Raw genomic sequence first — 14,723 nt, 5'->3', positions numbered from 1 at the left:
TGTCAACTGAGAAGGCCTAGAAGCAATCACACCACAGTAGCAATGAACATACTTAGGACATAAATCTTTGTTTCTAATTAAATTCTCCATTAAAAGGAATTAGGGTCCTTGGAAAAATGGCTGCAGAAAGACTAGGACTAGAGCAGGAAATATAAGATAAGTCTGGAGCATCCTATAGTGCTAATTTTAGCACTTAAAAAGTGCATTTCTTATAAAGAAATGATCAAAAGACATACAAACACACACATACATACACACACAATAATGAGATTATGTCAAAGGGATAGCTATGCCAACTGAAAGAACTCCCAATGGACAAAGGTAGAAGAATTTAAGCCAAAAAATAAAGTAGCATTGTATTATTACCTAATGTATAATATAAATATCCATGAGTTCATACTGATTAAATAAATAGAAGTAAAAAGACAAATATTCCATAAAGAAGAATTATAAGTAATTTTATGTAGCTACTCTGTCCTTGATGAGGTGGAAAATAACTCCCCACTCCTTAATTATGAGCTGTGAATAACTACTTTCTTCCAAAGAGGAGAGTATGAAAAAAGAGGGGGAAAAAAGTAACTTTACTAGGGAGAAAGACAAATACTACCTCAAGCCAGGTGATCAAGGTCAATATCAAAAGTGATAAGGCATATTGATACTTTGTACCCTTGATATGATATAATGAGAATATTTTACATCTGTGGTCTTCCCCCAAAAAACACATTACCTCCATCTAACCAAGAAATAAGTAACAGATAAATTGCAACTAAGGGATTCTACAAAATATCTGAACAGTACTATTCAAACTGTCAAGGTCTGGGCGGCCCGAGTGGCTAGGTGGCTTGGTGCTGCCTTCAGCTCAGGGCCTGATCCTGGGGTCCCGGGATCAGGTCCGCATCAGGCTCCCTACGTGGAGCCTGCTTCTCCCTCTGCCTGGATCTCTCTCTCTCTCTCTCTCTCTCTCTCTCTGTGTGTGTGTGTGTGTGTGTGTGTGTGTGTGTGTGTCTCATGAATAAATAGAATCTTTAAAAAAAACTGTCAAGGTCATAAGAAATAGTAAAGTAGGAAAAACTCCCACAGCCAAAAGGAGCTTAAGGAGACCTAACAAATAAATGTAATGTGGGATCCCAAATAGGATCCTAGAATAGCAAAAAGACATTAAGGAAAATCTAAGGAACTCTGAATAAGCATGGACTTTAGTCAATAATAATGTATCACTATTAGTTCATTAATTGTAACAAATGTTCCATAATCAGGTAAGGTATTAATAATAGGGGAAATGAGTGTAGGAACTTACTGTAATATCTTTGTAATAATTATGTAAGCCTAAAACTTGTGAAATGTATAAATTTATATACAAGCAAATAGAAGGGTACTTGGAAACAAAATACATGCACATAAATGGGAAAATAATTGACTAAATTGTGGCATTATAGACTATTAAGCAACACGGATCATATACTTAAGAGGATGAGTGAGCTCTCTATTGACTTGGAAGGATTCCCACTATGTATTTTTAGTGAGAAAAGAAACTGCAGAGAAATATATAACTCTTATTTTGTAAAATAATGAGAAGAAAATCCCCATATACATCTAGATAGATAGATAGATAGATAGATAGATAGATAGATGATAGATAGATAGATATCCTTCAAAGAATAGAGAGAAGGTATGCAAGGATACACACTGGATTATTAACATTGCTTGAAGTACGATAATGGGTTAGAAAAGAGGAGTAGCAAGTCTGGGGATATAAGCAGGACAGGGAAAGTAAGCAATAATTAATTTGATAATTCATTATCAGTATAGAACATCTATACAGTGAATTGATGCTTTACAAATAAAATTTTAAATCTGTGAAAACAAAAAAACAAAACAAAAAAGCAGATGGATCAGAAGGAGGAAAAGAGATCTGTTTTAGATTGGTAGGATTGGAGAGGAGGGGCAAGATGGTGGAAGAGTAGGGTCCCCAAATCACCTGTCCCCACCAAATTACCTAGATAACTTTCAAATCATCCTGAAAACCTACGAATTCAGCTTGAGATTTAAAGAGAGAACAGCTGAAACGCTACAGTGAGAAGAGTTCGCGCTTTTATCAAGGTAGGAAGACGGGGAAAAAGAAATAAAGAAACAAAAGGCATCCAAGGGGGAGGGGCCCCCCAAGCAGTCAAGTTAAGGCCGGGGCGAGTATCCCCAGGACAGGAGAACCCCGTCCTGGAGAAGCAGGAGCTGCACCAACCTTCCCGGGAGGAAAGGTGCTCGCAGGGAGTTAGAGCAGGACCCCAGGAGGGCGGGGATGCCCTCAGGCTCACTGGGACACTAACAGACACCTGCGGCCCACACAGGAGAGTGCGCTGAGCTCCCTAAAGGGCTGCAGTGCGCACAGCGGGACCGGAGCAGCTCGGAGGGGCTCGGGCGGAGGCTCCGCAGAGGGGGCTGCGCGGCCCCGGGAGCTGGTCGGCTGCGGCGGCTCCGGCAGAGGAAGAGTCTCCGTGCGGAGGGGGCTGCGGGGCCGGGAGCAGCTCGTAGAGGCTGGGGTGGTGGCTCCGCGGAGAGGTGACTTCGCGGCTGGGAGCACGAATCCAACAGCGCAGGCCCCGGAGCACAGGGCGCCGGGACACAGCCCAGGATCAGGCTCCCCCCCGCCCCCCCCAACAGGCAGAGGCCAGGAGGGCCCAGGACAGCAAGGAAGCTCCTGCCCCGAGCTGAGCAGATCAGCGGCCCCGCCCCAGAGCCTCCAGGCCCTGCAGACGGAGACCTCCGGAGTTACTGCGGGGGCTGAATCAAGGTTTCCATAGCTGGCCGCTGCCACTGTGGTTGTTCCTCCTGGGGCCTCACGGGGTAAACAACCCCCACTGAGCCCTGCACCAGGCAGGGGCACAGCAGCTCCCCCAAGTGCTAACACCTGAAATTCAGCACAATAGGCCTCTCCCCCAGAAGACCAGCTGGACGGACAAGATCCAGGGGAAGTCAAGGGACTTAAAGTATACAGAATCAGAAGATACTCCCCCATGTTTTTTTTTTATTTCTGATTGCTTCCCCCACCCTTTTTTTTCTCTTCCTTTCTTTTGCTTTCTCTTTTTCTTCTCTTTTTTCCTTTTTCTTCATTTTTTTCTTTTTTCTTTTTCTCTTTTCTTTCCTTCTTTCTCTCCTCTCTTTTTCTCCTTTTCCCAATGCAACTTGTTTTTGGCCACTCTGCACTGAGAAAAATGACTAGAAGGAAACCCTCACCTCAAAAGAAAGAATCAGAAACAGTCCTCTCTCCCACAGAGTTACAAAATCTGGATTACAATTCAATGTCAGAAAGCCAATTCAGAAGCACTAGTATACAGCTACTGGTGGCTCTAGAAAAAAGCATAAAGGACTCAAGAGACTTCATGACTGCAGAATTTAGATCCAATCAGGCAGAATTTAAAAATCAATTAAATGAGATGCAATCCAAACTAGAAGTCCTAAAGACGAGGGTTAACGAGGTGGAAGAATGAGTGAGTGACATTGAAGACAAGTTGATGGCAAAGAGGGAAACTGAGGAAAAAAGAGACAGACAATTAAAAAGACCATGAAGACAGATTAAGGGAAATAAACGGCAGCCTGAGGAAGAAAAACCTACGTTTAATTGGGTTCCCGAGGGTGCCAAAAGGGACAGAGGGCCAGAATACGTATTTGAACAAATCATAGCTGAAAAATTTCCTAATCTGGGAAGAGAAACAGGCATTCAGATCCAGGAAATAGAGAGATCCCCCCATAAAGTCAATAAAAACCATCCAAAACCTCGACATTTAATAGTGAAGCTTGCAAATTCCAAAGATAAAGAGAAGATCCTTAAAGCAGCAAGAGACAAGAAATCCCTGACTTTTATGGGAAGGAATATTAGGGGAACAGCAGACCTCTCCACAGAGACCTGGCAGGCCAGAAAGGGCTGGCAGGATATATTCAGGGTCCTAAATGAGAAGAACATGCAACCAAGAATACTTTATCCAGCAAGGCTCTCATTCAAAATGGAAGGAGAGATAAAGAGCTTCCAAGACAGGCAGGAACTGAAAGAATATGTGACCTCCAAACCAGCTCTGCAAGAAATTTTAAGGGGGACTCTTAAAATTCCCCTTTAAGAACAAGTCCAGTGGAACAATCCACAAAAACAAGGACTGAATAAGTATCATGATGACACTAAACTCATATCTCTCAATAGTAACTCTGAATGTGAACGGGCTTAATGACCCCATCAAAAGGCGCAGGGTTTCAGACTGGATAAAAAAGCAGGACCCATCTATTTGCTGCCTACAAGAGACCCATTTTAGACATAAGGACACCTACAGCCTGAAAATAAAAGGTTGGAGAACCATTTACCAATCAAATGGTCCTCAAAAGAAAGCAGGGGTAGCCATCCTTATATCAGATAAACTAAAATTTACCCCAAAGACTGTAGTGAGAGATGAAGAGGGACCCTATATCACTTAAAGGATCTATCCAACAAGAGGACTTAACAATCCTCAATATGTATGCCCCGAATGTGGGAGCTGCCAAATATTTAAACCAATTAATAACCAAAGTGAAGAAATACTTAGATAATAATACACTTATACTTGGTGACTTCAATCTAGCACTTTCTACCCTCGATAGGTCTTCTAAGCACAACATCTCCAAAGAAACAAGAGCTTTAAATGATACACTGGACCAGATGGATTTCACAGATATCTACAGAACTTTACATCCAAACTCAACTGAATACACATTCTTCCCAAGTGCACATGGAACTTTCTCCAGAATAGACCACATACTGGGTCACAAATCGGGTCTCAACCAATACCAAAAGATTGGGATCGTCCCCTGCATATTCTCAGACCATAATGCCTTGAAATTAGAACTAAATCACAACAAGAAGTTTGGAAGGACCTTAAACACGTGGGGGTTAAGGACCATCCTGCTAAAAGATGAAAGGGTCAACCAGGAAATTAAGGAAGAATTAAAAAGATTCGTGGAAACTATGAGAATGAAGATACAACCGTTCAAAATCTTTGGGATGCAGCAAAAGCAGTCCTGAGGGGGAAATACAGCGCAATACAATCATCCATTCAAAAACTGGAAAGAACTCAAGTACAAAAGCTAACCTTACACATAAAGGAGCTAGACAAAAAAACAGTAGATGGACCCTACACCCAGCAGAAGAAGAGAGTTAATTAAGATTCAAGCAAAACTCAACGAAATCAAGACCAGAAGAACTGTGGAACAGATCAACAGAACCAGGAGTTGGTTCTTTGAAAGAATTAATAAGATAGATAAACCATTAGCTAACCTTATTATAAAGAAGAGAGAGAACACTCAAATTAATAAAATCAAGAATGAGAAAGGAGAGATCACTACCAACACCAAGGCAATACAAACGATTTTAAAAACATATTATCAACAGTTATATGCCAATAAATTAGGCAATCTAGAAGAAATGGATGCATTCCTGGAAAGCCACAAACTACCAAAACTGGAACAGGAAGAAATAGAAAACCTTAACAGGCCAATAACCAGGGAGGAAATTGAAGCAGTCATCAAAAACCTCCCAAGACACAAGAGTCCAGGGCCAGATGGCTTTCCAGGGGAATTCTATCAAACGTTTAAAGAAGAAATCATACCTATTCTACTAAAGCTGTTTGGAAAGATAGAAAGTGATGGAGTCCTTCCAAATTCGTTCTATGAGGCCAGCATCACCTTCATTCCAAAACCAAAGACTCCACCAAAAAGGAGAATTACAGACCAGTATCCCTGATGAACATAGATGCAAAAATTCTCAACAAGATACTAGCCAATAGGATCCAACAATACATTAAGAAAATTATTCACCATGACCAAGTAGGATTTCTTCATGGGCCACAAGGCTGGTTCAACACTCGTAAAACACTCAATGTGATTCATCATATCAGCAAGAGAAAAACCAAGAACCCTATGATCCTCTCATTAGCTGCAGAGAAAGCATTTGCCAAAATACAGCATCCATTCCTGATCAAAACTCTTCAGAGTGTAGGGATAGAGGGAACATTCCTCAATATCTTAAAAGCCATCTATGAAAAGCCCACAGCAAATATCATTCTCATTGGGGAAGCACTGGGAGCCTTTCCCCTAAGATCAGGAACAAGACAGGGATGTCCACTCTCACCACTGCTATTCAACATAGTACTGGAAGTCCTAGCCTCAGCAAAGAGACAACAAAAAGACATTAAAGGCATTCAAACTGGCAAAGAAGAAGTCAAACTCTCCCTCTTCGCCGATAACATGATACTCTACATAGAAAACCCAAAAGCCTCCACCCCAAGATTGCTAGAACTCATACAGCAATTTGGTAGCGTGGCAGGATACAAAATCAATGCCCAGAAATCAATGGCATTTCTCTACACTAAAAATGAGACTGAAGAAAGAGAACTTAAGGAGTCAATCCCATTTACAATTGCACCCAAAAGCGTAAGATACCTAGGAATAAACCTAACTAAAGAGGTAAAGGATCTATACCCTCAAAACTATAGAACACTTCTGAAAGAAATTGAGGAAGACACAAAGAGATGGAAAAATATTCCATGCTCATGGATTGGCAGAATTAATATTGTGAAAATGTCAATGTTACCCAGGGCAATTTACACGTTTAATGCAATCCCTATCAAAATACCATGGACTTTCTTCAGAGATTTAGAACAAATTATTTTAAGATTTGTGTGGAATCAGAAAAGACCCCGAATAGCCAAGGGAGTTTTACAAAAGAAAACCATAACGGGGGCATCACAATGCCAGATTTCAGGTTGTACTACAAAGCTGTGGTCATCAAGACAGTGTGGTACTGGCACAAAAACAGATACATAGATCAATGGAACAGAATAGAGAATCCAGAAGTGGACCCTGAACTTTATGGTCAACTAATATTCGATAAAGGAGGAAAGACTATACATTGGAAGAAAGACAGCCTCTTCAATAGATGGTGCTGAGAAAATTGGACATCCACATGCAGAAGAATGAAACTAGACCACTCTCTTGCACCATACACAAAGAGAAACTCAAAATGGATGAAAGATCTAAATGTCAGACAAGATTCCATCAAAATCCTAGAGGAAAACACAGGCAACGCCCTTTTTGAACTTGGCCACAGTAATTTCTTGCAAGATACATCCACGAAGACAAAAGAAACAAAAGCAAAAATGAACTATTGGGACTTCATCAAGATAAGAAGCTTTTGCACAGCAAAGGATACAGTCAACAAAAGTAAAAGACAACCGACAGAATGGGAGAAGACATTTGCAAATGACCTATCAGATAAAGGGCTAGTTTCCAAGATCTAGAAAGAACTTCTTAAACTCAACACCAAAGAAACAAACAATCCAATCATGAAATGGGCAAAAGACATGAACAGAAATCTCACAGAGGAAGACATAGACATGGCCAACATGCATATGAGAAAATGCTCTGCATCACTTGCCATCAGGGAAATACAAATCAAAACCACAATGAGATCCCACCTGACACCAGTGAGAATGGGGAAAATTAACAAGGCAGGAAACCACAAATGTTGGAGAGGATGCAGAGAAAAGGGAACCATCTTACACTGTTGGTGGGAATGTGAACTGGTGCAGCCACTGTGCAAAACTGTGTGGAGGTTCCTCAAAGAGTTAAAAATAGACCTGCCCTAGGACCCAGCAATTGCACTGTTGGGGATTTCCCCCAAGATTCAGATGCAATGAAAAGCCGGGACACCTGCACCCCTATGTTTCTAGCAGCAATGTCCACAATAGCCAAACTGTGGAAGGAGCCTCGGTGTCCATCAAAAGAGGAATGGATAAAGAAGGTGCGGTTTATGTATACAATGGAATATTACTCAGCCATTAGAAACGACAAATACCCACCTTTTGCTTTGTCGTGGATGGAACTGGAGGGTATTATGCTGAGTGAAGTAAGTCAATCGGAGAAGGACAAACAGTGTATGTTCTCATTTATTTGGGGAATATAAATAATATTGAAAGGGAATATAAAGGAAGGGAGAAGAAATGTGTGGGAAATATCAGAAAGGGAGACGGAACATAAAGACTCCTAACTCTGGGAAACGAACTAGGGGTGGTGGAAAGGGAGGAGGGCGGGCGGTGGGGGTGAATGGGTGATAGGCACTGAGGGGGGCACTTGACAGGTTGAGCACTGGGTGTTATTCTGTATGTTCGTAAATTTAACACCAATAAAAAATTAATTTTAAAAAAAAGATTGGCCGGATTGAATGAGTATGGAGGGTGGAGAGGAGGTAAGCAGGAAAAGGGTAGCAGCACCCAAAAGAATACAGTGGCCATCACTAAAGTTGAATTAACATCCTTTTCTCAATTGTGCTACGGGATGCCCAAGTACATGAAAATGTTGATATCACTAAGGATGTGATGAGAATGATTGCTATTTCTGCCAATATCCTAGAGTTTTTGCCCACCACAAACAGAAACTATGCTCACCAGTTGCTTCCCCAACACCCCCCTCCCTCAAAACACACAGATACAAAACACATTTGATGCTTAGAGCTTCAAGAAGATTATTTATACACCATCTTGTTCTCCTGGCCTTTTGAACAATGAGGCCTCACCATGGGTTTCAAAGTGTTTTTGATAAAGAGGTGACATAGCTTTGGCATCAAAGTCCATAGGAGACAAAAATAGGAAGGGTCTGCATTTCCAAGAAGTTAAAATCAAATAATAGAGTGTAGGTCCCTGGTGAGCAAGATCAGAGACTCCCAAAATGGTAGAATTGAAAATGATGTAAAGGTCATTTCAGCTATCTACTTCAATACCTAATGCAGTCTCTATCTGAGATTCTAGATCCTAGATCCTAGCACCAGGGCACAAGGGGAAGGGAGGACATACTGTGGAATCTCTACAGATAAAGCAGATTGCTTCTTGCAAAAATGAATTGTACCTGTGATATATTCCCCACAAAGCACCTAGGAACTCATGATGACGGTGTGTTTACAGGGCTCCATGTTGAATATTTAGATACAGTGGACTCAAGGTCATATTGGAAATTATGTGAAAAATTTCAACAGCAGTCCATTTGCTAAGAGATCTCCCAGCAGCACCTGAAGCTATTTTCCATCAAGAAAAAAGGAGACACCTTGGCCTAAATGATACTTTAGGCCATTTTCATAGTCAGGTATTAAGATCATTGAGCCAACCGGCTCTATGAAAAAACAACTGTTCATATAACAGGGGTGGAGTCAAGGAAGAAATGGATCAAATTCAAAACTTTTCTAAATTGGGGATCCCTGGGTGGCGCAGCGGTTTGGCGCCTGCCTTTGGCCCAGGGCGCGATCCTGGAGACCCGGGATCGAATCCCACGTCGGGCTCCCCGTGCATGGAGCCTGCTTCTCCCTCTGCCTATGTCTCTGCCTCTCTCTCTCTCTGTGACTATCATAAATAAATAAAATTTTAAAAAAAACTTTTCTAAATTATATGAATATACACAGTAAATGGAAGTCCCATTTTATGAAAATTTGGTAAGAATCTACTCTGTAGTTCCAGTAAATAATTAGAATTTAATTTACTGAAGCTCCACATACACTGCAACTATATTTCAAGAAAATGTCCATTGTATAACATGAGCAGCACCTCTATATACTCCAGGCCCAATGAAAAAACTACTAGCTATGGTACTGAGTAATATTTTCATGTAGCACTCACCTTAAAACACAAGTGTAGAATCCACTGTCTTGTGCCTCTGCTGAGTGAAACCATATTGAATCTTCTTCTTTGCTCATCCTGACCTCTGAAAAGATGATGGGCTCTTCTAAATCACCTTTATTTTTGTACCACATAAGCCTGAGCCCAGTGCTCTGGGCCATGCTATAGTTGGTGCGAATATAACTGTAGAAAAGGGCACATTTCACTCGTACTGGTTCACCTGCCAAAGCCATGTATGTCTTGAGATCCACTGACCAGTCAATGCAGCCATCCACTGAAAGAAAACCAGATTGGGCATGAAATGCAGTGAGTATCATTAATACTAATGATAAGCACAATAATCATTGCCAACATGTTACTGAGGACTTACTGTGAGCCAGGCTTCACGGAATTTGCATGTCAAGTGCTTTACATAGATTACTTTAATCTTCCTACTGCTCCTTTGATATAGACCAGCATCCCTCTTAGACCTGCCAATCTTCCTACTGCTCCTTTGAGATAGACCAGCGTCCTTCAAGACCTGCCAATAGGATCCCTATTCTAGCTCTGTGCCTCTGTGGAATTTTCAGTCCTCTACAGTGACCTTCTACTTGCAGTTGACTGGATCCTTCAAAGAGCTTCATCCAGCACTGGTGCTTATGTGGTTGTCCTGGGGCCCCACCAATAGGTCCCAATTCTGGCAGACTAGTCTGGCAAGTGGATTACTCCTGCTAGTCATGTGGTATTTCCTTCACAGGATTGTGTGAGATTGGATAGCTAGGATGACACTGACGTAGATTTTAGGAGACTCAAGGTGTTTGGACAGGAGTCCCACAAAAGAAATACTTCCGGGGGACCCTTGTACAGCCTAGGAGCAGCCTTGAGATTCATTTATGATTTTCATTTTACAGACAAGAAAACTGAGACTCAAAGAAGTTCAGTGACTTTGTCCAAGGTCACACAGCTAAGAAGTGGTAGAAAACCAGTCTCTGATTCTACAGACTGTGTTCTTAACCCCTACCCTATACTGACTCTGCTTATAATTGTGACAGGAACGATTGTGTTATTTATTTGCCTTCAAGAAAAGTTGGAAGCAGCAGACACCTAAAGTGATTATTTGCTATTATCTAAATGCCTGTTTTCCATGGTATGAACTATTAATAGATATTTAATCACAGTTTGATTTCTTCTTATACCCTAAGGCCTCCCTTGCTGCTCAGCTGATGTTTGCTCATGGGAATATATTATATTAATGTCAGTTTTAATCAAATAATATTAGGTGGGTAAATCTACCATTAAAGAAAGACATATACAGTAGATTCCCTCCTTCCCAGAATGGTTGGAAATGACATTGGCTAATTTAATATACGAGTCAGCACAATTACCATAGATATTCTACCTCCAATTATTTAATTTCAAAGAATTTCAATCAAATTATGCAACATCCCTTTATATTACTTGATTACTCTTTATAAAAAAACCCTTTCATAAACATATAAACACTGCCATTTTAAAATTATGTGTTTCACTTATAATTTTGTAAACTGATCTGCTTCTTTTTGTAGATTTTGAGAACTCCTCAGCCCAGTGTGTTTATCTCTTAACCTCAGTTGACAGGAAGCTCAGGGATAAATACAATACTCAAGTGCAATAATATCTTTTTCTTTTTTTATAAATTTATTTTTTATTGGTGTTCAATTTGCCAACATACAGAATAACACCCAGTGCTCATCCCATCAAGTGCCCCCCTCAGTGCCTGCCACCCAGTCACCCCCACCCTCGCCCACCTCCCCTTTCACTATTTTATTATTATATTTTATTCCCTTTCACTATTTTTTATATTCCCCAAATGAATGAGACCATATAATGTCAATCGGAGAAGGACAAACATTATCTTTTTCTTTTTAAGTTTTATTTATTTTAGAGAGAGTGTGTGCAGGTGCAAGGGAGAGGGGCAGAGAGGGATTGTGCACAGGCACATAGGAGGGGGGTGGGAGGGGGAGGGGCAGAGGTAGAGGGAGAGAGATAAAAAGAACCTTAAGCAGACTCCATGCTGAGTCCAGAGCCAACTCTGGGCTGATCTCATGACCCTGAGATCAGGAACTGAGCCTAAACCAAAATTGGGACGGTTAACCAACTTGGCCTCTCAGGTGCCCCCAATGCAATAACTACCTTACCTCAAGATACTGCTTCCTCTATTCAAGGGTTCTTGACCAGGGTTCAAAGTCACACAGGGGGACGGTGCCTGGATAGGCTTAAAGGTTTCTGTGCCTATTTGCATAGTAATACTTTTCTGGGGAGATGTCCCACAGCTATTTAATAGATCACTAAAAGGGTCTACAGCCCAAGAAAGTTTTTGAATTCTGTGATTTCTTCTGATCTCTCTTTCTGACTTCATTTTTTATTGCCATGCTACATATGGGCTTTTGTTATAAGCTGCTTCAAATCCTCTTATGTATATATTCATTGAAAAACAAATTAATAACCAAATAAATCATTCTAAATTTATATGAAGGGCATTTGAACTTTCTTTGAGGATTCAGAAGGTACCAGATTCACCACTATGGATTTTGATGACCATTTTGCACTGTTGAAGCAAGAAGGCACAACTGGATTAGACTAAATATGTACTTAAGACTAGCAAGTTCTTGCAGAGCTTTATTATTCACTCCCTGGTATTAGTTGTTTACCTGTCATGTGTCACTCTCCTAAGTGTCAATAATAGAGGGGGGGAATCTGTATTAGCTCAACTTTCTGGGTCATGGTAAATTATGGTAATCCTCTCTGGATTAAATGTAATTTTAATATTTATTGCTTTATAATCTTTAATGAATTTGATACTATTCCTTTCAATGGATTGCCTGTGACACTGTTCCCAGGCATTAACAAAAACAAAAACCTGAGGATAATTTAAAAAGACTCTTAAATAGTCTAGTTTATTCCCCTAACCCTACGAGGCACAGCAAATGTTTTTGAATTAACAAATTTGGCTTAGCAAAGTAGCTTCAACCTCTATAATTACTTACTTTAAAAAAACCCTTTTGGAATGTTTTTTTCTCCATTGGTTCCCTAAATCCCTTTAGTTGCTTCCTTTAAATGATCTGTTGTACAATCTCGCTTTTACAGTATTAACAGTCTGGTTTGGCCCATTAGTAACAGGACATAGTTGGTATTGAAGATAATCAAAATATCTGCTCCTGAGACACAATGATCATGTTCAAAGGCAGTTGAAGACATTTAACTGCATTCACAATTAGCTTTATCATACAGACCTTGAGAGTATACTGAGAATTCATTTCCTTCTAAGTACTACTACTTGAGCAAAATGTATTTGATTTAATAGATTCATAGTTCCTTTTTCTCTGTTCTCTTGTTTAGTTAGTAAAAAGGAAGTATTTAGTTAAAAGGTGGTCAATAGGCAGAAAACAGATCTGCAGTAATGAGGAAAACAATTTCTGTATGTTATCTCCTTTATTCTTTTCCTTTAGTATTCACAATACAGAGTTACAATATAAGGTATTTCAAGAAACCAGAGGGAGTCTTCCTCAAAAGTAGACAAAGGGGGGCAGCCCGGGTAGCTCAGTGGTTTAGCGCCACCTTTAGCCCAGGGCCTGATCCTGGGGGCCCGGGATTGAGTCCCGTGTCAGGCTCCCTACATGGAGCCTGCTTCTCCCTCTGCCTGTGTCTCTGCCTCTCTCAATCTCTGTCTCCCATGAATAAATAAATAAAATCTTTTAAAAAAGGTAGACAAAGGGTATGATACCAAGGATCCATGAAGGCCCATCTGCCACCAAATATTTTGCCACACTGATGTTTCATGAGTAGAAATCCATTCCTATGAGTTAAGGCATTGTATTCTTATATCAAGAGAGTATTGGACCCTACTAGATCTCAACATGATAGTATGACTTGTTTCTCTTAGATTGCTATTCCTAGGGAAATAAGCCAAGAGCAGGGCAAGAGGGGATAGAATATGATATAGCACAGCCATTTTTTAGATTTGGGAATGGTGAAGCAACTAAGAAGGATGTACTGTATTAAGAGACCTGGGAAGTCAGGTGGCAGGGCAGCATGAAGGAACTGAAACTATGAGGTTAAAGGAGAAGCATCAAAAGGTGTGAGAGGGTCACAAAAAGGCAGGAAGAGGAGAAAGGTCGCATAGAATTCAATTAGCCAAGGTCATTGCAGGAATCAAAGATGGTGCCACCAGAAGTCATTAGTGCAAGTCATGTTTCTATCATGAGAATGAGTTTGCAATAATATGCCTCATTTTCAGGGCCCCTCACATGTTGACACTCTATACATATTTGGCAAATAGGGATCTGTCATGCAGCTGACAAAGGTGCAGACTATGGCCAGGTTGGGGACTTAGTGGAACTGAGTAGCACACAGAGGAAGCCAACCTGCAAGCTTGATCTCATCAGCACAAGCCTATAATCCAGAGTGTTCAGGCCCATTCTGTTTACAACTCCAGTCACACCTGTTTAAGTTGGCCCTGACAGGGTTCCTGAGAAAAGCAGTTTCTGGACAGACCAGCTTCTCCCACAGGTGAGTTGAGAACTGGGTTTCATTGACCAGCCCCAAGTATAAATAGAGGCACTACAAGAAAAAAAAAACAGTTTTCCCTCCCAAACAGTGAAATTCTACATATGGATTGAAACTTGCTACAGCATCAGCTCAACAAAAGTATAAGTGAGTGCTGCCTGTTCTCTGCTTCTTAATAACTCTATATGGTTATAAATATTCCTGCCATTCCATTAGAAAATACCTCCTATTTCTAAATTATCCATTTTCTGTTCACTCATAAGTCTTATGAATAGCTTGAGTATTTAAGAATCAATTAAATACTTGATTTGCTATTGTATTTATACAATATTAAGAAACTATTTCTTTAGATTTTCATCTCTACTACCTTGATTTACATTTCTGTAAGGCTCACAAAGTTATTACTCTCAGTTTAGTCTTTTTGGCAGAAATGCTTTAATATCTGAGCTATCCAAAACAATTATAATGGAGCAAAAAAAAAAGCTACTTCTTTAAAACCTAGGTCACAGGGCGCATAGGTGG

At 40.5% G+C, this 14,723-nt stretch overlaps 1 protein-coding gene across 1 annotated transcript in view; it reads right to left on the bottom strand.

Moving 5' to 3' along the window:
- IL1RAPL2 (interleukin 1 receptor accessory protein like 2) overlaps nt 1-14,723 on the bottom strand; it is a 652,944-nt gene that overhangs the window by 624,729 nt on the left and 13,492 nt on the right. Inside the window, exon 2 of the mRNA XM_038588825.1 lies at nt 9,678-9,951. Coding sequence (XP_038444753.1) covers nt 9,678-9,951 — 274 coding nt within the window. The remainder of the gene's footprint in view (nt 1-9,677; nt 9,952-14,723) is intronic.

This window comes from Canis lupus, chromosome X (assembly GCF_011100685.1).
Source record: "Canis lupus familiaris isolate Mischka breed German Shepherd chromosome X, alternate assembly UU_Cfam_GSD_1.0, whole genome shotgun sequence".
Classification (NCBI taxonomy): domain Eukaryota; kingdom Metazoa; phylum Chordata; class Mammalia; order Carnivora; family Canidae; genus Canis; species Canis lupus.
Note: the sequence above shows the minus strand (reverse complement) of the source record. Positions and strands in the feature narration are given on the sequence as shown.